General features: G+C 40.8%; 1 protein-coding gene and 1 long non-coding RNA gene across 2 annotated transcripts in view; one reads left to right on the top strand and one right to left on the bottom strand.

Moving 5' to 3' along the window:
- The window catches only part of LOC307044809, a 449,985-nt gene that overhangs the window by 149,931 nt on the left and 274,607 nt on the right, over positions 1–25,447 (bottom strand). The gene's annotated exons all lie outside the window — the stretch shown is intronic.
- adamts3 (ADAM metallopeptidase with thrombospondin type 1 motif, 3) overlaps positions 1–25,447 on the top strand; it is a 201,035-nt gene that overhangs the window by 77,826 nt on the left and 97,762 nt on the right. The window contains exons 6-7 of the mRNA XM_079690199.1: positions 18,360–18,443; positions 19,976–20,132. Of these exons, the coding sequence (XP_079546325.1) occupies positions 18,360–18,443; positions 19,976–20,132 (241 nt within the window). The remainder of the gene's footprint in view (positions 1–18,359; positions 18,444–19,975; positions 20,133–25,447) is intronic.

The raw sequence follows: 25,447 nt of genomic DNA on the forward strand, positions 1-25,447 counted from the left end.
GTATGTCAGATCACAAATGATGAAAAAACCTTTTAGCTCTCTTGGTAAAGATGAAAGTCGATGTACTGGGTATCAGGACATGAGGAGGAATCATACCCGAGGTCCAGTCGTAAAGTGACTGGTGGGCCAAAAAATAATTTTAAATTATAATAACTTTAAATTAATGAAACGAGATTGAACAACCCCAAAGCATAATTAATCAGTTTCAGGTTGCTCAGAATTGCAGCTCACTCACAACTTAAAACAACAGATTGTCTCTGAAAGCTTCAGGCACAGGAAGCTCCTCTGAAAACACGTACAGTAGGCCTATACCTCATTTTTTCATTCAGTACAGTATATCCATAATGAGAGCGAGAGTGTGTCTGTTATGGCCTGGCATCCACATTATGAGGTTATTTATGGTGTTTTCTGAGCAGAGGTCCAGGCTGGCGGTGACTGGAGGCATCTTGGCCATGATTGACAGTGTTGGATTCATCTGCCCCCCCCCCCCCCTCCCTGTCTCTCTCCAACTCCCTCAGGTACACACAGACCTGCAGACTCCGCTCTCAGATACATATTTGTCTTTCCTTTCCTCTCTCCTTTAACTTCCATCCTCCCTTATCTCCTCTCCTCTTACATGCTTTCTTAAAGGTCCCATGTCATTGCCATTTCTACTGATCATAATTCCATTGTTGAGGTATACTAGAATATATTTACATTGTTCAATATTTCAAACTCACATTGGTTTCTCATACAGTATCTCTGTATAGTATGTGTATTCCCTCTCTGTCCTAAACGGCTTGTTGGAGCTCCTGCCCCCCCCCCCCCCTCCCCATGAGCCCACTGTGCTCTGATTGGTCAGCTCGCCCACTCTGTTCTGATGAGTCAACCACCGTTACAGCGGAACATCAGTGTTTATGTGTTACAATGGCGTTAGCAACCAAAAAATGACACCAGTAATGACAAACAGATGAGAATGCTGCTTGGGGTCTGGGTGCCGTGTTGGCGGGACGTTGCGCGGCTCGCTGCTGCGAGGAGCGGACAGTGTGAGCTGGATTACTGGTGTTGTTTCCTGGTTGCTGCGTGGGGTCTGCGAGACAGCAAGACTCAGCCTGAGTCACACACACACACGTGAGTGTGGCGAACTGTGAGTGGAGATCCACGGAGCCGAGGCTGAGAAAAGATAAGGTGTGTGCCGGCGAAACTCCTTGGAGTAGCGCGACTGAGAAAAGATAAGGCTGAGTGAGTGTGTTTGTGTGAGGAGCTCCACGGATTGGTCCATTTGGACCTGGGTATGGTCACGTCACTATACTCAGGAAGAAAAAAATGAGAAAAAATCTCCAACGAGGCGTTCTGGGGCAGCATAGACAGGTCTTTTCTGTGTTAGAGTTGTACTCGCTACAGGGTGTACTTTGAGGGTTTGTGACTCTGCAGACCGTTTACATGCAGAAAAAGCTACATAACACACAAGGGGATGGGTAATAACCAGAAAAGCATGACATGGGACCTTTGATATTCTCCTCGTCTCCTACCCCAAATATCCCTGTGTTGTTTACATGGGCCGCCATTATCCACAGCTTTTACCAGCAAGGTGTTGTTCTGTTCAGTTTGTAACCATCGACCCTGTGATTAGTGGATGATCTCTCCTCTCCTCTCCTCAATCCCTTTCCCTTCCTTGTTTTTACCCTCCCTTCACCCCTCTTCTTCTTTTATCTTTATTTTTCACTTTTGACTCAAACTTCTCTTTCCTTCGCTTAATCCTCTTTTCTGCCACGCTTTTGTCTCTATTCCTTTTCACTTCTCTTTTTCCTTCACTGTTCTTTAGTACTGTCTTATCTTCTTCTGTCTTTCTATCCCTTCCTTCCTTCTATCTCATTAGTATTTGTCTTGAACCTCCCCTCCTCTCAACTATACTTACTGTTTCCCTTTTTCCCATCCTCTCCTCTTCAATATTATTCAATCCTCTTCTCCTCTCATATTCTAACTTGTCCTTTTCCAGCGCTTGCATTCTGTTTGGTTTCTCCTTTCATCACCGTCCCCCAGAGAATCATAAATGATTGTGACATATAATAGAAGCCTGTGTGCATGTACTGTGTGTGATTGCATTTGCATATCATAAAAAGTATCATTGCATATCTTTATAAAATCAGAGCTTCCAGCGCACTATTTATTTCACTGTCTCAGAACATGCATGGATGCTCAGAAATTGCTGCTGTGCAATCAATGTTTTTATTATGCATGCTTCATTCAGTTTGTGATGTTCATAAATGATGTCCACTTAGTGGTGTGACATTTATCAAACATTTAAAAACATGTCTTTGTATTATTTCAGTTCGGTAGACTTCTTTTTTTGTCGTTTTATGGCTATATTTCTCTTCATTTTTATGAAAACTATCTTGACCTATGTGGGATTTGTGCCTTGAAGGTGTCACACCATTTCTATTTGTTGGTCTGCACGTCTGTTTGTTGCTCAACCATTCTTTAAGTTGTCCTTTAAAACGATTGACAGTGGGACAATGCTGTATCTCAGTTGGGAGGCTATTCCACAATGAGCTGCCTTTAATGGAGAGGACATTTTGTCCAAAACTGGTCCTCACAGTCCCCTCTGGTTTCTGACCTAGTGCAGCGTACAGTGTGTTTTTTGTGGATGAATTCCTGAAGAATACTAATAATTTCTAATAAGAAACAAAGAACTCCTATAAGGAGAATTAAAAATAATACACAGGCCTACTTTAAAATAAATTAAACACAGCACTTGGGGAGTCCTCTGCACATTTGAAGGGATTTTTTTTTTTATTAAAATGGGCCCACTTTGAAATAAATAAAACATATAGCTGCACCCTAAAAAAGAGTTAAAGGTACGGTAGGTAAGAATGGAGAAACCAGCTTGAATGCGCTAGAATTAGAAAATACACAACCGGAAAAAATCTGCCTCTTCCTTCAGACTTTCTTACAGAGTCCCTCCTCCAACACACACGAACGCGCACATGACCAATGAGGGCACGAGATAAGTTTGTGCACAGATGGAAGGCTGACATGCAGATAGGCCATCCAGTTACTTTAGCCGGGCCGGCTCAGATGATTGGTCGTGCTTTTTACAGTACTACGGCTTCCAGAGATTAATTTTTGTATGTATTTATTGTCAAAGCATTTGATATATTCCTTGCTATCGAGACGTTAAGAGCATTCCATGGAATATAAAAAAAAGTGTTTTCTGAAATAAATTACATACCCCATTGAATTATGACTGAAGATCGTCAGCTGTCTTCCTCTCCCTTGTTGTTCCTCGATACGTAAAGGCTGCAGCACCGTTGACAACTTCTCTCTTCATATCAAACATACCGGTAAACCAGCATTGTTTGCTGTGAAAGCATATAACTCTGTCCACACAGAATTAAATCCTGTGTTCCTCCGGTACTTTTCTTTAATTTATCCATAGTTCGCATATCGAGCCGGGGGTCAGGTTATTCGCCTCCAAGAAAAGGCGCTAGCGTTGGACCGTAGCAGGATGTGACGCATATTTTAGTTGATCTAATTAAAACCGTTTTGTTTTTTATTTATGTGTCACAGTATCGCCTCAAAATACAAGATATGAAACATTTTCAACCATGCTACAAAATATAAATAGTCCTACAAATACTTTTATATTATTTCCTTCTTATTTTTGTCTAAGCTCAAGGGAGCCAGAGCAGAGGTTCTTAAAGGGCCGCATACGGCCCGTGGGCCGCGGGTTGCCGACCCCTGCCCTAAGGAATACCCTTTCCGTCCAATGTGAAATGCTGTGGGTTTTTGTAAAATGCTGTGGTGTTTTGTGAAATGCTGTTGTGTTTTCTGAAATGCTGTGGTGTTTTGTGAAAAGCTGTGGTGTTTTCTGAAATGCTGTGGTGTTTTGTGAAATGCTGCGGCGTTTTGTGAAATGCTGTTGTGTTTTGTGAAATGCTGTTGGGTTTTCTGAAATGCTGTTGGGTTTTCTGAAATGCTGTGGTGTTTTGTGAAATGCTGTGGTGTTTTGTGAAAAGCGGTTGTGTTTTCTGAAATGCTGTTGGGTTTTCTGAAATGCTGTTGGGTTTTCTGAAATGCTGTTGGGTTTTCTGAAATGCTGTAATGTTTTCTGAAATGCTGTGGTGTTTTGCACTTCAGGGCCACCGTAGAAGTGCCATCCTTACATTTTATTACTACATTAGGTTTAGATTTGAGCTTCTGCCTGGTACCAAAGACAATAGTATAATATTTTTGTTTTGTTGAGCAGTAGTTTATTGTGTGATAAAATATTAAAATCCAATTGAAGAGAGATCTGAATTTTTGTAAAGTCAGATTTGGATGTATAATTTATATGGCAGTGTCATCAGCATAAAGCTGAGTACTATAATTAATGAGACATATTTAATAAGATAAATAATTTATGTAAATAGAAAACAGAAGTGGGCCCAGAGTTGATTCTTGGGGTACACCCTTTTGTTGGATCAACAGGTCAGACTGTTTTCCATTAACAACCACACATTGATTTCTATTGTGAAGGTACGAGTTAAACCATAATACTGTATTATTAGAAAGGCCAATGCCGTGAAGTTTATCCAAGAGCAGATATCGATCAACGAAATCAAAGGCTTTTGTCAAGTCAATAAAAATTGCACCTGTGAGTTCACCATCATCTGCAGCAGAGTAAAAGTCATTCAAAAATGTAAGTAGCACAGTTGTTGTGGAGTGATTAGTCCTGAAGCCAGATTGAACCGGAGATTAAATATTCTAAGTATTGAGACAATATGACAGTCGATTATAAAAAAAATTCTACAACATTCCATTTTTTATATTGTCTGATTTTGACTAGTTTGGGAGGCAGTTTAATTAATTCGATTTTCCACACGCAATAAACAATTGAATGATCGCTGAAGCAATCCGACATGACACCAGCTTTTAAGATTCTGTCAGTGTGTGACACCAGTATCCAGTCAAGCAGAGATTGGGTTCTAAGAGTGATACGAGTCGGCTCATTAATTAGCTGTTTAACATTTAAACCACCGAAAAGTCTTTTCTCTCTATCAGATGATTTATCCAAGCGATTTTTGTTGAAATCACCAAGCAAGATTATTTCTTTTCTGCAGGAAATGGAGTTAATAGTGTCAATGATGTGGTTAAAAGACTCTGCAGGTGAAGAAGGTGGCCTATAGATGCTACCAATAGTTAAACATTTATTTTCATGATAAATGATTTTAAGAAAAATGCATTCAAAATGTAGAGGCTCTATAGAAGTAGCAATTAGCTCAGTCACAAGGTCAGAGGAAACATAAATAGCCACAACTCCCCCCCTGCTGCATCAATCAGATCTGTAAAGCAAATCATTTGTGATTTGTAGTTCACTATTGGAAATGTTACTATTAAGCCAAGTTTCAGAGAGTGTGATGATATTAGGTTTATGTAGACAACCCATATCCGAAGTAAATACATTTTGGGCAATATACTCCTGATATTCAAATGAATGATTTATATACCCTTTAATTCATCCAGTCTGGAAATAATAACAAATAATGTTCCTGTCACTTGTTACGCATAAATGTGATTCATTATTGTAAAGATTGCTAGATTCAACCATTAATGTAAAACAGACATACAACACATTCAAACACAAAAATAAAAAGACAGAACAACGCAAAACAACCATTAAGAAGGCCCAGCAGCCCTGGACACCAAATCTCAGAGCATTACCATGGATGAACTTAAACATAATAACTAATTACACAGAGCTCAGTCTGCATTATGAAGAGGATAAAGAAGTCGTAGCTCAAATAAATTCATCCAAACGAACACAAGCATTACTTAACAATAACAGCCACTCGGGGCATTATTGCAATAGTAGTGGGCTCTAACGTGCCGCAGAGGAAGAAGTAGTGACGTCAACGTCACTGCAAAATGTAAACAAACCGCATCTGACCCTCACTAGGGGTCGCCAGAGGCCTTTTTGATTTTAATGGGTGTAAGACTCTCTTTTTTGTATTATAATGTTTGCCTATACCTCAGAATTTGATCAATTTCTCCAAACATTTTTAGATACAATAACTGAACAAATACATTTCTGAAAAGTGGTGTCTAGCATTTAAAAACTATGCAGTTAATAGATCAAAGGCCAAGCTTCAGGAACTAGAAAAATATTGAATTCATTAGCCTATAACGGTTGTATGATTCTTAAAAAAATTAAATAAATGAAACATAATGCAGACAGAGGATTGTATAAAAATGTAACAGTTATTTGTATCTGTTAGGAAATCCTCACAGTAAAAGATGTGCTCCAAAATCAATCAATTTTCTCAAATGTTCTTCAGTTCGGAGTTCCCTATCCAGTGTTGTGTTGATTCTAGCAGATCCACCTCAACATGATACTTATCAAAGCAGCTAAACATAGCACTGTGGTACATTTTGACACACGTTTATGGAATCCTGCACTTCACACCCACAAGACATTCTTGATAATGCCATTTAGAAACCACAGGCATTAATCTGCTGCTACATCAGACTCCCCTCCTGGGGTTATACTTTCCATCAGATGTTAGCATGGCATGGCTGCAGTTATTTCTATCTCATTCAGCTGCAACTGCACCAGTGATGTCAAACCCACACAATGTTGGTTGATAAGATCTGGCTCAAACCTGACGTCAAAGTCCTTCCCAGAGGTGTTGGTTTGGGTTAAGGTCAGAGCTCTGTGCTGGCCTAGCCAAGTTCTTCCACACCAAGTGGAAAACGATTTTCTTCTTGGGCGTGGATTTGTGCACACGGACAATGTCATGTTGGGTCCCAAACTGCCATAAAAGTTGGAAGAACCACCTCACCATGAATAACAGATTTAAACCCCAATATACCAAAAGCAGAATGGGGGTTTCTATGAGGGTTAGGGTAACACGTTGGAGAGGGAGGCTATGATCAGTTTTTCTAAACTGAATGTAATTTATTTGGAAAATTAAGTCTACATACAGTAAGAGATTTAATGGGAATAATGCAGGCACCAGATTTAAACAAGGAAGGAACATGTACCGCCGGTATTATTTTTTAGCTCTTAGCTTTGATCAGTTTAGCTATTTCAGGGTTCACCCTTTTTCTCATAAATAATCTCAGTTTTCTATTGTAACGTTGGGATTGGTGGTCTAACTGATGCCTGTTTTGGATCGACACTGACGGCCTTCATACAGTACGACAGACACACATTCACTGCCACTAATATTTTATATATGACTGCTGTGCGTCACAAAAATTACAGCAGGAGACAAACCTCCATGCTGTCAATGTTCTACTCACAAATTCAATTGATTTGTTCTTCATTATGTGCCATATGATACACCATAGAAGGCACTATGTGGCTTCTGTGGCGACTGTGGCTGTGAGGGAGTGTGGTCGTCTTTCAACCAGAAGGTTGTGGGTTCGATCCCAGCCCATGCAGTCAACATGTCGATGTATCCTTGGGCAAGATACTTAACCCTGAGTTGCTCCCGATGGCATGGCCAACGGTGTGTGAATGTGTGTGAATGTTAGGTCCTAGAGTAAGGTACACTGCTCTGTATGAATGGGTGTGAATGGGTGAATGACATGTAGTATGTAAAGTGCTTTGAGGGGTCTTAAAGACTGGATAAAGCGCTATATAAGTAGAGTCCATTTACCATTTACTATGTAAGGGCAAACTCTGCTTGTATGCAGTATTGCATCAATGTCTTAATAACAAGTGAATCCGCTCACATTCATGCATTATTTTGACAGCCCTAGTGGAAAAAAAGCTTCCATCCTGAAGACAGCACCTAAGAGGACAACATAAAATAACTGTTGTTATGAAACACTATACACAACATAGAAAGATTTGCGATAGACATTTCATCTGAAAAATAAATCAAGTCAGTGGTATTGATCAGTTAACCTACCAGTCTCCAGCTTTCCTCTAAAGAGATGCGCTGAGAAATGTAACACTCATAACAGCGTCTGTGAGCCAGGTGAATGGAGAGGGAGGAGGGAGAGGAAGTGAGTCGTATTGTGTTAATGTTTAGCTGTTGGGAGGTTGGTGTGATGTCGAGAGCGCCCTTTTGACCGACCTTTTGGAAACGAGCAGATCAGCGTGTGGGAGAACACACAGTGTAATTTTAGCTTGCGGTTTAGATCATAACGGCACTCTCGACTGGATGTGAGTTCAGGATCAGCAGCATTTATTGTGTTTTTTCCCGAAACAAATAACCCCTCTGTAGTTGGGGTCACACTGAGCCTGCTGGTTGCTTTATACAGACTAAAACAGCGAGCAGAATCTTCTAGACCTGGAGTGTGTCGCCCTGCTCCTCCAGCTGCGTTGCATCCAAAGAAGTCGATAAGGTGAGAACAGGACTCTGAGGACAATTGAGAACGTGACTATATGTTGCTGGAATAAATGTGTAATGAGGCAGATAAACTCAGTGACAAATCACTGGCCCAAAGACAATGAAAGCCATGTGAGGCTGCCTGTCGCTTTATTCTTACGCAGTGTTCGTGCCGCCTGTCTTCACTGAGACTGCATGTTGAGAGGAGGTCGTGTGGCTCAGGTTCTATTTAGCGACATCTAGAAGCTGCCCGATTCATTGTCTTCATTAAAGCTTTCATTCTTTTTATCATTATTGTCTTTCAAGCAGTGGCGAACCGTGCCTATCACAACTTGACTTTCTGTAGACACACCACCCCCCCGCCGCCGCCCCCCCCCCTCCGCGGCATTATAATGTCCTTCTTTTCACTGAATTGTCGTCTTGAAAAGTGTACTCACAACAATTCCGCAACAACTTCATCTTCACCTGTTGCACTTGTCATTTCAACGTTAAAACAATAAAACGGCATGAATTGCTTTGTTTCATTCATCTAGATCAGTGGTCACCAACCTTTTTAAGCCCAAGATCACCGACCTCGGTCTAGGTGAAAGGCGAGATCTACCTATTGCAGAGTTTAGTGAAAAAGACGGCACAGACAGTGCTTCCAATTTAAGGCCTTTTATATAGGCTAATTGCATCTGAATGACTGTTACAATGAAGGCTCCATGATTAGCTCACGGCATATAGGTAGGGGTAAAGTGCTATTTGTTTATGAGTGGGGGGCGGACCTCACCTCCTCTAGGGGGGTCCTCACCTCCTCTAGGTCCTCACCTCCTCTAGGGGGGTCTGGGGGGATGCTCCCCCGGGAAGATTGTTTTTTAAATATTGAAGTTGAAAGCATCAATCTGGTGCACTTTGAGAGCAACATGAAGAGATCTATGGATACCTCTCTCAGCACCCATATGAAACAGAACTGTAAACAGATTTTTGTTTTTCTTTATGGATATTTTACAAATCACTCCCCTTTTAAACTGTATTTTTGTTTTACTGCCATATAGTATTTCATACCTGTTTTTCATGTATTCTCTTATTGTTTGTATAACTATAATGATCGTATGAAGGTGTGCCGCGGAAGTAATCTTTTAAATAATTTGTGACAAAACCGTTCTAAACACTCAAGAGTCCTTGAGCTCACCTGAGCCCCTCAGGGAGGACTCTCCTCCAGCTTGTTGTGGAAACAGCTCCTTATGTCCGTTAGTGCAGCTAGCTAACCAGATGCTAACATCACGATCCCCGCTAGCACCGGTCCCTCTCTCTCGCTCTCTCCCTCTCTCCCTCTCTCCCTCTCTCTCTCTATATCACACTAAATGCGCTATTGCCACACACACACAGAGCCGAGCTTGAATGACACAAGCACACGTGTATTTCCATTCAACTCTCTGATTGGTCTGGTGACTTGCCTCTGTTGCATTCACTGAACACGGGAAATTGCAGTCCTGCCGTCCTCTCTTGTGTCATGATGAGGTTCACGTAAAGCACGGTTAATGTATTATATTATTGAGGTGTCTCAAATATACGTAAATCAAGTGGCACCTGCTAACGGGGTGGTGGATGATAGGTTTACTATCTAAAAACGTATTTTTCAAACATTATTATTTTAATTTGATTTTCTTTTCAGTAAAGTTGTTATATATATAATATATATATATAATGGCACTGTTCTAGCGTTAAACACTGAAGAAAGAACATGTCACTTTTGTTACACGGCTGAAATAGAGGGGTATGAGGCATGGCATGGGTGGTCTGTTGGTATTTTGAGCAAAATAAACAATATAAAAAGAAACAAAATAGAGCATGTGACAATTTACTCAATTATTTATGTATTTAAATATTATGCTCAGTTGTTGTGTCTTTCTGGCCAAACAGCTGCTGTGAGGCTAATGTAGCAGCTTGGCCTGGCTTGGCTTTCCATTGGCAACAATCCTCTGTACATGACGTCAATCTGGTAGCTGGATATTTTGATGTCACCTTTGTGCAGTAGAAGAAGGAGAAGATGCGTCATCAATCTATATATATAAAAGTCTATTTTTATTCAATACACACAACATCTACTGCATGTCTGTCTGAGAAGAATCATTCCTCTGCCGTATGTTTCTTCCATTCTCTTTCCAGTTTTTTTACAAGAGTTTTCTCTTATTCAGTTTGAGGGTCTGAGGAGAGAGGGTGATGCTGGCTTTGACTTGACAGTTTTAAAGCTTCTGGTTGCCGAACAGTGTCAGAGATGTTCATTTGATGACTGATTCAACTGGTGCTCACTAAGTGGAGGAATAACAGCCATACAGACAAGGTGATGTGAGACCACAAACACATCACGCTGGCCTGTTAAAGGTCAGCCGTCAATACAATTCAGAATGGTCTTGTTTCCAGTTGCCATTTGACAAAGAAATAACAATGACATTTAATTTAAGGTTTCAGCAAAGATCTTCTAATACAAATCCACTGCAATCCAGGCTATAAAATATTTTGGCTTGTAATGATTGTGTTTCTGTAAATACACTAAGAGTGGTGTCAATGTGTTGCTTTATTAAAGGAACCATTTGCATTTCACAATTGTCACAATATCTCGTATTGTTGCTGTAAAAAAGATCATTACAGCTCCTCAACTAAGAAGGAGTTACATGCCATTTCAAGCTTTTTTAACATGGAAAGAATGCAAACACACTCCCTCAAATGTTGAACTATTCCTTAAAAATTCTCTATATCTGTTTAAGTCTTTGTAACTAAACTTGACACCCTTCTTATTAACTTATTAATCACAATTGATCAAAAGTTACATTTCCTGATACAACATATACAACTGTTGTCCAATCTATAATCACTTATAATGAACATATTTATGATATGTTTAATCCCTAAAAACTTTGAAAAAACTGATAATATTATTTCAGCTGCACACGGAAAAAACTGAAATGTTAAAAAATCATTCTGGTGTACACTTGATAACATTACACCAATTGCAATTTATCTCCTGATGCCAGTGAAATCAAAGAAACATGTAATGTTGTGCAATCAATCAACTAGTATTCCCATCATTGATGTTTAATCCTAAAACGTGTGGATATTGTCAGGCGTGAAGCTCATGCATGTGTAATTGAAAAGCAAAAATAAATTAGGAGACATGGAGGGGAAGTCATTTAAACAGAAAATCCATCTGTGTATTTAATATCTCTGAGAGACCAAAGGATACAGTGAGTGACGCCTGTCACTGAGGGGGAAATTTGATCCCACTGGCTGATTAACAGAACACATGACAGTGGAAGATAATAAAATATGAGTAATATATACTGCATAATGAATGTCTAAAAATGAGGCACAGCTTGATAAAAAGTGCACGTTGCCTTGTCCCTCAGATTTAAGATCATGATAAACTTCAGTCAGTGGAGAAGCATTTGCTCTCACTCACCATGTTGTCTTTACTTCTGAGTCTACAGGGAGCTATAGCAGTCTGAATACTAAACCTGCTTCTTTCTGTTCCTTTAATCCTATTATTTTATGTCGTTTGAAAGGCACATTATATATGATTCAGTCCTACTCTCACATATGGAAGAAGACATCCCCATAACACATCTTCCTTTGTTGTTAACATTTAAGATACATATACTTTATTGATCCCAAATTGGGACATGTTTTGGTTGCAGCAGCATGTAAAACAAAGCATTGTATATAATAAGAAATAAGAAAGAGTAGAAAAAAACAATTATACAATATAAATATATAATAATATAAACATTATATCTCAAATAGAAGATAAAACAGAAGAGTGAGAACAAATATGTAGACTATCTGACAAATAAAACACTTTTGAAGGGCATATTAAATTAGATATCATTCCTAATGAGTCTTTTGAGTGTTCTGTTGTCACTGGCTCTGATGCTGCGCCGCCCCCCCTCCCCTCCCCTCCATCATCTTGCTGCACGTGTTGTAGGATCTCAGCTTCCTCAGAAAATAGATTCTGCTCATCCCCTTCTTGTTCACAGCATCAGTGTCGATCCTCCGGTTCAGTCCCTTGTTTAAGTACACTCCCATGTCCTTGTCGTCCTCCACAACCGCCACATCCTCTCCCATAATGCACAGGGGCTGTGGAGACGTCCTCTTCTTCCTGAAGTCATTAACCAACTCCCTGGTCTTAGCCACATTCAGAAGCAGATGATTTATACCAGTCCAACTCCAATCTTTCTTTTTGTGTAGATGCTATCTGAATGAATACTATACCTTGTGTTACATTGAATTCTTAAAGAAAATGTAATTGTTCCAGCATTTCTCTATGTTGAAAGGAGAACCATGAAATGGGTAAAAGCAAATGGAGGTCGAAGGAAGCATGAGACCTCAGTGGATTTGCTACAAAATGTTTTGGCTTGTAATGACTGTGTTTCTGTAAATACACTAAGAGTGGTGGCAATGTGCTGCTTTATTAAAGGAATAATTTGCATTTCACAATTGTCACAATATCTTGTATTATTGCTGTAAAAAAGATCATAACAGCTCCCCAACAAAGAAGGAGTGACATGCCATTTCAAGCTTTTTTAACTTGGAAAGAAAGCAAATACACACTCTTTTTAAGTCTTTGTAACTAAACTTGACACCCTTCTTATTAACTAATTAATCACAATTGATCAAAAGTTGCATTTACTGATACAACATATAATGTACAATTGTTGTCCAATCTATAATCACTTATAATGAACATATTTATGATATGTTTAATCCCTAAACACTTTGAAAAAACTGATAATATTCTTTCAGCTGCACACGGAAAAAACTGAAATGTTAAAAATTCATTCTGGTGTACACTTGATAACATTATACCAATTGCAATTTATCTCCGGATGCCAGTGAAATCAAAGAAACATGTAATGTTGTGCAATCAATCAACTAGTATTCCCATCATTGATGTTTAAACATAAGACGTGTGGATATTGTCAGGCGTGAAGCTCATGCATGTGTAATTGAAAAGCAAAAATAAATTAGGAGACATGGAGGGGAAGTCATTTAAACAGAAAATCCATCAGTGTATTTAATATCTCTGAGAGACATTACATTACATTACATTGCATTTAGCTGACGCTTTTATCCAAATCGACTTACAATAAGTACATTCGACCAAGAAGATACAACCTTGAAGAAAACAGAATCATAGTACATCAGGTTTCATAGAGCCAAACATTTCAAGTGCTACTCAACTGGCTATAGATAAGCCAGTCCTTTATTAGTATACAAGTGCTCTATTAGCAGTTCTTTGTTAGTAATTATATAGCTTGAAGTGGAGTCGAAAGAGATGAGTTTTCAGTCTGCGCCGGAAGATGTGTAAGCTTTCTGCTGTCCTGATTTCAATGGGGAGCTCATTCCACCATTTTGGAGCCAGGATAGCAAACCCACAAGTTTTTGCTGATGGGAACTCGGGTCCCCCTCGCAGTGCGGGTGCAGCGAGCTGTTTGGCTGATGCAGAGCGGAGTGCATGTGCTGGGGTGTACGGTTTAACCATGTCCTGGATGTAGGAAGGACCAGATCCATTCGCAGCATGGTACGCAAGTACCAGTGTCTTGAAGTGGATTCTAGCAGTTACTGGAAGCCAGTGAAGGGAGCGGAGGAGCGGCGTGGTGTGGGACATTTTTGGAAGGTTGAAGACAAGACGAGCCGCTGCATTCTGGATGAGCTGCAGAGGTCGGATGGCACATGCAGGTAGACCAGCCAGGAGGGAGTTGCAGTTGTTTAGGCGTGAGATGACGAGAGCCTGGACCAGAACCTGCGCTGTTTTCTGGGTCAGCTGGGGACGTATCCTCCTGATGTTGTAAAGCGTGTATCTGCGGCAGCGGGTTGTAGCAGCGATGTTTGCAGTGAAGGACAGTTTGTTATCTAGGATCACAGAAACCAAAGGATACAGTGAGTGACGCCTGTCACTGAGGGGGAAATTCGATCCCACTGGCTGATTAACAGAACACATGACAGTGGAAGATAATAAAATATGAGTAATATACTGTACAGCATAACGAATGTCTAAAAACGGGGGCACAGCTTGATAAAAAGTGCACAGGGGCTGTGGAGACGTCCTCTTCTTCCTGAAGTCATTAACCAACTCTCTGGTCTTAGCCACATTCAGAATCAGATGATTTATACCAGTCTAACTCCAATCTTTCTTTTTGTGTAGATGCTATGTGAATGAATACTATACCTTGTGTTACATTGAATTCTTAAAGAAAATGTAATTGTTCCAGCATTTTCTCTATGTCGAAATGAGAACCATGACATGGGTAAAAGCAAATGGAGGTTGTAGGAAGCATGAGACCTTAGTGGAGTTGTAAATAGTAGGGTTTAATTAAAAACTATCAAAACTCAATACCTAAATGATTAAACTGCATGAGCTGTGTCAGAGTTTGTTAATGTTTTGATCGCTATTGTTAAACCTAGCCTCCATATCATTACATTACATTACATTACATTGCATTTAGCTGACGCTTTTATCCAAAGCGACTTACAATAAGTGCATTCGACCAGGAAGATACAACCTTTAAGAAAACAGAATCATATAAGTACATCAGGTTTCATAGAGCCAAACATTTCAAGTGCTACTCAACTGGCATTTAGAAAGCCAGCCCTTTATTAGTATATAAGTGCTTTGTTAGTAATTCTATCGCTCGAAGTGGAGTCTAAAGAGATGAGTTTTCAGTTTGCGTCGGAAGATGTGTAAGCTATCTGCTGTCCTGATTTCAATGGGGAGCTCATTCCACCATTTTGGAGCCAGGATAGCAAACCCACGTGTTTTTGCTGACGGGAACTTGGGTCCCCCTCGCAGTGCGGGTGCAGCGAGCTGTTTGGCTGATGCAGAGCGGAGTGCACGTGCTGGGGTGTACGGTTTAACCATGTCCTGGATGTAGGAAGGGCCAGATCCATTCGCAGCATGGTACGCAAGTACCAGTGTCTTGAAGTGGATTCTAGCAGTTACTGGAAGCCAGTGAAGGGAGCGGAGGAGCGGTGTGGTGTGGGAGAATTTGGGAAGGTTGAAGACCAGACGAGCCGCTGCATTCTGGATGAGCTGCAGAGGTCGGATGGCACATGCAGGTAGACCAGCCAGGAGGGAGTTGCAGTAGTCTAGGCGTGAGATGACGAGAGCCTGGACCAGAATCTGCGCTGATGTCTGGGTCAGCTGGGGACGTATCCTCCTGATGTTGTAAAGCGTGTATCTGCAGCAGCGGGTTGTAGCAGCGATGTTTGCAGTGAAGGACAGTTTGTTATCTAGGACCACACCCAGATTCCTTGCAGTCTGAGTCGGGGAAACAACAGAGGTGCCGATGTTGATTGTTAGGTCAAGAGTGGGACAATCTTTTCCCGGAAGGAAGAGCAGTTCAGTCTTGTCAAGGTTGAGTTTGAGGTGATGAGCAGACATCCACCGAGAGATGTCTGCTAGGCAAGCAGAGATGCGTGCGACGACCTGGGTCTCTGAGCGGGGAAAGGACAGAATTAGTTGGGTGTCGTCAGCGTAGCAGTGGTATGAAAAACCATGCGGGCTAATGACAGACCCGAGCGAGTTTGTGTACAGGGAGAAGAGGAGGGGACCAAGAACCGAGCCCTGAGGGACCCCTGTAGTTAATTGACAAGGGTCGGACTCGGACCCTCTCCAAGTAACCCTGTAGGTGCGGTCGTTGAGGTATGAGGTGAGGAGGGAAAGTGCAGTGCCTGAAACTCCAAGTTCTTGGACAGTGCGAAGGAGGATCCGATGGTTCACCGTGTCGAATGCAGCAGACAGGTCCAGAAGGATGATGACAGAGGAGAGGGAGGCTGCTTTAGCAGTGTGCAGTTTGTCAGAGACAGCAAGGAGAGCAGTTTCTGTTGAGTGACCTGCCTTGAAACCAGACTGGTGCGGATCCAGAAGGTTGTTCTGATGGAGATAAGAGGAGAGTTGTTTAAAGACAGCGCGTTCAAGTGTTTTAGACAGGAACGGGAGGAGAGAGACGGGCCTGTAGTTAATAACATCAGACGGGTTGAGAGTGGGTTTCTTAAGGAGAGGGTTTACTCTTGCCTCCTTGAGACTGTTTGGAAAGTGACCAGAAGTTAGAGAAGTGTTGATGAAATGGGTGAGAAATGGTAGAATATCAGGAGCGATAGTCTGAAGGAGGTTTGAGGGGATAGGGTCCAGAGAACAGGTGGTAGGACGGGCAGAGGTAACGAGGGTAAGAACCTCACTTGGAGAGAGAGGGGAGAAGGAGGTCAGTGTGTGGGTGAAGGGAGGGTCTGGTGACCCAGAGGTGAAGGAGGTCAGTGTGTGGGTGAAGGGAGGGTCTGGTGACCCAGCGGTGAGTAAAGGTGAGTCAGAAAAAGAAGAGCGAATATCATCAACCTTTTTTTCAAAATGGTTAACAAAGTCGCTTGACAGAAGGGAGGAGGGGGGAGGTGCTTTGGGGGGGTCCAAGAGGGTGGAGAAGATAGAAAATAGTTTTTTGGGATTGGAATAGGAAGATTGGATCTTATCTTGAAAGAAAGTGCTTTTTGCCTGAGAGATGGAAGCAGAGAAAGAGGAGAGGAGAGCCTGATAGGTTAGGAGGTCGTCATGGTGTTTGGATTTCCACCATTTCCGCTCTGCTGCCCGAAGGATGGTTCTATTAGCACGCAGTGCATCATTTAGCCAGGGAGCAGGAGGGGACTGACGAGCCGGCCGCGATGTGAGAGGACAGAGAAAGTCCAGAGAGGATGAGAGAGTCGAGAGGAGAGTTTTTGCAGCAGTGTTTGGAGGCAAGAGTTGGAACGAGTCAGAGGAAGGGAGGGCTGAGAGCACCGATGAGGCAAAGGTAGAGGGGGAGAGGGAACGGAGGTTACGGCGGACAGGAGCAGAGTTAGAAGAGATTAGGTTGTTATGTTTGGAAAGGGGTAGAGAGAATGAAATGAAGAAGTGATCGGATGTGTGGAGCGGGTTTACAGAGAGGTTAGAAGTAGAGCAGTTCCTTGAGAATATGAGATCAAGGACATTGCCAGCTTTATGAGTTGGTGGGGATGGAGACAGTGAGAAAGCAAAGGTGGTTAACAGAGATGTTAGTTCAGATATCTTCCCTGTCTGGAGGTTGAAATCTCCGAGAAGTACAGCGGGAGGGCCAGTTTCCGGGATGTGTGAGAGGAGATTATCTAACTCCTCCAAGAAGTCCCCCAAGGCGCCTGGTGGACGGTAGAGAACAACAATGGTTAATTGTATAGGATGGGTTACTGTGACGGCATGGAATTCAAAGGTGGAAGGAGTGAAATTAGGTAGCTTGAAGAGGGAAAAGCTCCATTTGGGAGAGAGCAGAAGACCAGTGCCACCTCCTCTGCCAGAGGGTCTGGGTGTATGGGAGAAGGAATATGCTGTGGAGAGAGCTGCTGGGGTGGATGTGTTGGATGGAGTGATCCAGGTCTCCGTGAGAGCAAGGAAATCCAGAGACTGCAGGGAAGCGTAGCCAGAGATGAAGTCAGCCTTAGGGACAGCTGACTGGCAGTTCCACAGGCCCCCTGAAACGAGATGTTGGATCTCAGTGGAGCATGTGGGATAGACGAGAGCAGGCCGGTGAGATCGATTAGGAGAAACACGGGGCCAGTGATAATTGCGAGATTAAATGAATCAAGGATATGTTATGTTTTTCTCCCTTCACCCTGGAGGAATGCAATAGAAAACGAAGTATTCAAGGTAAAACTCTGCGAGTAAATTATAAACTGTACAAATGGAAATTTTCTTTGGTATTCATTTGAGTCTTTTCCCCTTTTACTGGTATGGCAATCATATTTTGTGAGGAGCAAGCACAAAAGGACAGGACCTTCCTCCTCGCTGCATTCGCCAGCTCTTTGAAAAAGGCTGTAGCATAGTGGTTGCTTAAGTTTGTGATACATTTATTCTTGCTGTGATTAATGAAGAATGGTGTGTTTCTCTCCCCCGCTGAGTGGAAAGTAGAAGCCGACAATGGGCTTATATGAGGTGTTCAGGGCCAATGACGCACATGCCGTTAAGGTGATGCTATTTGTCTGAGCTTCTCGATGATTGTGTTTCCCCCCCCTACTTCTCAGGTGAATGAGATTTACCACGATGAGTCGCTGGGAGTCCACATCAACGTGGTGCTGGTGAGGATGATCATGCTGGGGTACGCCAAGGTGAGGCTCACACCCCGTTTATGTTGATTTACACCAAGAATGTAAAGCATGGTGATGGCAATATGATTTGTATGCAAGATAAGTTTTACTGTAGCTCAGAGACAAAACATGTTCCTCCTCACTGCATTGAGTTTGATAACATCACACAGAAGCTGTAGTCTCAGTCTTCATAACAGGGCTGCAACTTCTGAGATTTGTTTATCATTCCACCCAGTGATTGTTTTAAAAAAGAAACTGTCATCACAATATTTTTATTTGTACAGCCAAAGGTATTCTGCTCTCACTATGCAGTACAGAGCCACCACACTTCAAATTAGTTTGAGTGTAGTAGTTCCATCTATCCTTTCTGAGATTAATAGGCCTCAAAAGTATTGTAGTTTAAGTGCAGTACTGCATAACACACAATGACTTCAATACACCCAGGTGTTTTCTTAAAGATAAATTATGCCTGTTGGGTTTTTACCTTCCCTGCAGTGTGATATATATGTCTTTGTGCATATAAAGGGTGTGTAAATGCTAAAATCCCAAAGTTCACTCAAGAGGGAGTTTCTCTCCCACACGCTCTCCCCCATGCAAACGCCTCCATTGGACTCTTGGTTTACAGCATGGTAAAGGACAGACACACAAATGTCTCTTGTGTGCTACATAACTAATAAATACAGAGGCATAGTCAATTAGCAAAAATGATCCCTTTGTTGTCGATTAACTTGATTGATGTTTTTTAGACCAGTTATGAGAATAAACATATAGATATGGATTCTTTTTTTTGCACAAATCACCCTAAACGTTGGCCAACAAGTTCAAGATTCATTTGTAGAAGTTGTTGCTACAGGTCAGCAAAATTCCCCATCCTACCTCCCCACTCTCTGTCCACAACAATGTGTTGTGTTTTCTGCGAGGAAACAAAAGCTTTGAGCCAGAGGTGAAGCGTCAACCCATCATCTCTGGCTGTTAGAGCAAACAGTAAGCAAAAGAAAAGCACACAGTGCCTCAGTGGGATTAAAGGCTAACGTTTCATCCCAGTAGAACAAAAACAAAAACAAAACTTTGGCAAAAGTCATGAATTTTCTATTTTTTGTTATCTATTCTCAATTATGTAGTGCTCTAGAGCCTCTGGTCTGCTATTAATAATCTGCTGTCCTGTGCAACATCACAGTGATACCAATTACAAAAAAAAAAAGTATTATTATTTCTAGTGACACAGCCAAAGCCATTATTATTGTAGCATAGATTATAAATAGTGAAGAATACTGTCGTTTTTTTTTTTACACATACTCTAAAAATACATTATTTATGATCAACTGGCCGTTTTACCATATGGCGGATGAGAGCAAATTACCTTTTGCTTTCCACTTTCATTATCACCCCAGAGCCCACATCTAAAATGTGTTTAAATTGAATGCTATGCTTTCCCGATCGGATTACCAATCTATACAGTTTTGTGCTGCTGCCAGTATACTAACATGTTCATTTACACGGCTACAAGGTTCATCGGTAAGTATTTCAATCTCTTTCTCGCTCTTTCCTGTCAGTCCATCAGCCTCATTGAAAGAGGAAACCCATCGCGGAGCCTGGAGAATGTGTGCCGCTGGGCCTTTGTGCAGCAGAAAGGTGACCTTGATCATGCCGAGCATCACGACCACGCAATTTTCCTCACTCGCCAAGGCTTCGGCCCCACGGGGATGCAGGGTAAGGAGCCTGGAAGACACAGGAACATTCAAATAAGCCATTTTGCCCTGTACACTGTTACCAATTTAAACACAGCTACAGAAGGTTACACATGAAATACACACACACACATCATCAACCTGTAAAATGTGTTCTGTGGTTTATTCTGACATGAGTCACACTTATACTGCCCTTCGATTTAAGCTGAATTCACAACATCTGCAAGCAAAAATGTCTGAGGGCTTCTTAAGATTTAATAAACTATGAATGTTTCATATCCATGTAACGGGAAGAAACTCAGCTAACTGGTCTTTTTTTTTCCTCAAAGCTACGCTGAGCCTCTGAATTAGCCACGGGCAAAAAGATATTAAGGCCGTTAGCACAGAATTCTAGCTATACCGATCGATAAACGTATTGGATCTGCACAAACAAGCTTAGATAACATCCTGAGATTCCACAGATTATAAAAATATATAAGGACCATCACTGAGCGATCTGAACTTGTGACAGGGGAAGCATACAGACAACACACGAGTAGCTTTAGGTAGCAGAACACGGAGATATGCTCACCTTAGCTGTTATTCTGATCAAAAGTCGTGTTCAATGGCATTATAACGAGAAAAAACGTGGCTGAAGGTCCATCCATAGGTTATAGCAATGTGTCTGTCACTTTGAAAAAAGTATTGATAATCCATAATTCAATTTTTATGCAAAAATCGGAGAAGAAAATGTGCTGCTAATGGTAGCTACCAGAGGCTAGCGCAGCTTCCGGTTTTTCTACGCGTCACTATCACTCCTTATTTGGTAACCTGTGTGTGTATGTGGAACTTTCCCTCGATTCCATTGGCTCTGACGGTTAGAAAGAGATGTCAATCATCAAAATCGACCAAGGGGGGCCAGAGATATGGAAAATCCACCCAAATGAAAGTTCAAGATCAGATTCAGTCTGATTACATTTTAAATCCAGTTGACATGCCCCACTGACTCAAATAAAAAGCTCCGGGCTCTCGTCTGAAAAAGCATTGCACAATCAGAAAGCCAATTTCTCAGTATCAAGTGCAAATGGTATTACCAACCAGCCGCAGCATCATTGATTTGGTGCTTGAACATATTTTAAATACTTGCGAATCACAATAGTAAGGCTGGTGGCAATTTCAACTGTCTGCCAGATATTGACATCCCACCCACCACCACCTTTATATTCCTTTAACAACAGCCAAACAGAAACAATGAGGGCAACTAACTGTCCCAATCAATACCATCAAAGGCCCATTAAACTGGAATTACAGTAAGTCACTTGCACTGCCTCTATGAACACTGGTTGTATTTTTTTCTCCAATTGGAAGCAAACTATGTATGTTTTGTTTTAGGCATGGTGGAAAAGGTATTCAGAAAATTTACCTGAGTCAAAATACTAATTCCATTCAACTGCAAGTAAAAATACTGCATTGAGTACAGTATTGTACCAATGTAAAACTATTTGAGTCTGATTAGGAAAATGTACTCAAATAATTAAGTGAAAGTACACATCGCAGAAAAAAACTATTAAAATAAGTATTTAATATATGTTTGCAATATTTTGTATTGTGATCTCACTCCCTTAAACTAAAATAAACTAAAACCAACTCAAAATCATTTTATTTGAATCTATTTTATGTGATCCGTATCTCTAGTAGCTGGTACACAAATAACCGATCCACTCATTACTTGTATCAGTCCCACCCTCTTAGTAACTTTCTTATCACGTGTTGGTTTGCAAATGCTTTTAAAGTTTGACGTCACTTCCATGAAAATAGCAGCTGCCAGAGTCTCTAAACCTTTGAGATGACAAGTCATTAAAGCATTTTACTATATATAAAAGTTACCTGTGAGTTCATGGCCCTCACCTTACAAAGTAGACGTACATTTGAAGTGGTAGTGTACACAAAATAATAAAGGAACATGCAAAGGAACACATTTTTAATTGGGTTTTGGCCCCAAAAAATACATGCTCTAGCTTGACAAGGCATACAATGGATATCAACAGTCGCTTTGATGCAGCTGAGGCTAAAGTGCACAGGGATATGTTATACAGTGTCATGCTCTATCTGCAGCCTCTTTATTTAGGGATAACCTGGTAGATTAGTACCATGTTTTTTTGTTTTTTTTAAGCAGATAGACCGAAGGTGCCTACTAAAGTAAGGCACACACCACTATCTGCTATCCAAAGCAGTCTGGAAAATAACATTATGGAAGCAAAAGTGTTTGTGTGTTTGAGATTATGTAGTTGTTTTCTTATATAACTTTATAAGTTATATTGACTGATGTAAACACGGGAAAGCAAATCCAAGAAAAATTGTGATATTCATTGATGCTACACCTGAACAAATATACACTTTCAACAAAAAAAATATATTTAAAGGTCACCTATTAATAATAGGTGACCTTTAAATATATATTTTTTGTTTATTATGCAAAATACACTTTTTCATGTATTTTATAGATCAACATGTGTCCCCTCTGTGTAAAGAGATTCTGGAAATGTAAGAAAAAAGGATTTTCTCACTTTTTGTCATGATCCATTTATATAAAAACCTGTCTGAATATGAGGTAATAAGATTTTGGCCACTTGTGTAACCATTAGCCAATAACCAACCAAGTGGCACACTGCCACTCCAACATCCAATCTCAGAGCTTGAAGATTAATCAAAGGGATTGTAGTCTTAAACGATAGCTGGGGATTATGGGTAGTGTAGTGTCTTCGGCCATCCTAAACTCCTAGAGGCCTACGTCTGTTTCCGGTTATTTTTATTTTGAAATTCAGTTCCTGACGGACGCCAAAAAAGCCAGAGATTATGGAAATAAACCAATAAATAAAAACAAGGATAATTGTGTGTTATTGTTGAGTAAATAACAGTGTGTTATTTTGAAAAGAATAACAAATTAGAAGGAAATAATAACTTTGTATTATTAGTGTAGGACACTTATGTATGTATGTACAACATCTGAAGATGTGTAGTTTTATTCATGCTTTCACATAATTTTACAGCATATTGCTATACTATTTCAGACTCAGTATTTTCATTCTTATATTAAAAGAAAATCAGTAATATCTCTAAAAACTACAAGCCCTTTTATATCAGCTGTGCACCGTTATGGTGTAAATATAACCCATCTATGAATTAGATCAAATGTAAAAGTCAGCCGAATTAGTGCTGATACTGCAAGGAGACGTATTGTGTGAAGAGAAATTGAAGATGTTGTTTAATTGTTGATATATTTATGATCCACGTCAAGTATTCAGTTTCGGCGGCATTTCTTCCAGTTTTTCCAAAGGTCTCCTCATCGGGGCCCTATAAATAAAGAACTACGGCAGATCTGTAATATCTAATGCAGCCGAACCGTGTATTACAATGCCGTTATGTGATGACTTTCAAAGAGAAAAGCAAGAACACTCGGAATTAAGTATTATTTTATTCTTTCAAAATATTTTTCGGATTTCATATCATATAAACACCAAATCCCAACATGCATTGTGGCTAAAACATCCAATCAGCAAGCTTAAACCATAGCTGAGGATCTTGGGTAATCGCTCGAAATGCCTACTAGGGGTGGGCGATACCACAAAATCTGGATTCGATCCGATACCAAGTATTTCAGGGCCAGTATCGCCGATACCGATATCGATACCGATACTTTTTTAAATGAAAAGCGTCTTATGTACTTTCATACAGTATAGGGAGCTGCATGACATGATTTTTGAGCTGAAAGCATCATAAATAAACTAAATCTGAATTCATTTTCATGAATAAAGACAGGACAGTTTTTATAGACAAATAAACGTTTTACTTTTGCAAATTTAAAGTGCAAACATGAAAAATAACAATACAAAGTGGCCAGAGTAGCGAACTGTCTTCTTGCACACATCACAGTTCGCTAAGTTTTAATTGCCAGTTGTGAAATTGCTCCACACAACGCTGCTCTTTCTCTCCATCATGCGCGTGTGTGTGTTGCACTCGCAAGTCGCTGGCTGCTGCTGTCCTCTGTCAGTCAGCTTGATAATCGGCGTTCAGGCAGGGAGCGTGCTGCGCGTGCGCGAGTCTCGAGGAGAGGAGGACAGCAGTGGAGAGAGAAGAAAAGAGCAGCGACGTGCAGCTCACCTGTCCTACTCCAATGTAACGGAAAAACAACTAAAGAAAAACTAAATAGTAATAATAATAATAAAATGTCTCCACTGATCTATGATGTAAGTGTGATTAATGTATGATTCCAATCGCTTTTTAAAGTCAAAATCAGCAAATTTGCCGAGCTCCGCTACAACTACGGGTAGCGATGAGAATTGAGGCAGGGACGAGCTCTGCCTCTCGTAAGCCCACAGTAACTTGCTGGAGCGCAGGCACTAATTTAGCGCGGGCACTTATTTTGTGAGCGCGCTCAAGCCAGTTACTGTGGGGTGAGGTGAGGCACAGATGAGCTCTGCCTCAGCTCAGAATGTGTCACCCCACAGAAACTGGCTGGAAAGCGGGCCCTAAGCACATGCCTGTTACCATCTCACTGTAGGTCACCAATGTAATGTTTGTAGATCCCTTTATTAAATTTATCCTCGCCATCCATAGTCTCTAAATAAGTTATTTAACATATATATGATATTTAGGTTCGCTGGTCTCATCATATAACGGCAATGAAAAAAGCAGCAGGAGAGGCAGCCATAACCTCTGCCGCACTGAAGGGGGCGCACGTGAGCCCACAGGTTCTTGTTGCTACTGTTATTCTACGCAGAGACGGTAGATATAAACAACAAACTAGACTTTTGAAACTACAGGAAGATAAGGAGGACTTTTACAAAAAACGAATAGAGATTGTTGTCTAGAAGGAGAGCATGGACTTAATCTTCAAGTCAAGGTAAGACCACAATTGTAATGAAAATGGGATCTTACTAAGAAAGAACAATCCAATATTTAGATTTTGGGTATCCTTATGTTGAACGGTCTGTTTAAAATGAATCGAAGCATCAGACTAAAAAAGCTTTTGAAAATAACCGAATATTTTGATTAAGGTCAAAATATAATATTTGTAAATCTGACTCTGAAAGAGTCAGTGCCTCACCAGCCATGAAGCTCACCGCACGTCACTGGAAAAGAGCATATACTTGTGTTCGTCTGCACATAGTTTTTTGAAGAAATTGACGAGTAGAGGAGAAGGGAAAAAAAGTATAAAAGTATCGATCCTCTTGGCTCTAGTATCGATATTTTGAAACGTAACGTAATATCGGAAGTATCGATATTTTGGGATCGATCCGCCCACCCCTAATGTCTACGTCTGTTTCCGGTTATTTTTATTTGAAATTCAGTTCCTCA

The sequence above is a fragment of the Notothenia rossii genome (genome assembly GCF_949606895.1).
Source record: "Notothenia rossii genome assembly, chromosome: 6".
Lineage (NCBI taxonomy): Eukaryota > Metazoa > Chordata > Actinopteri > Perciformes > Nototheniidae > Notothenia > Notothenia rossii.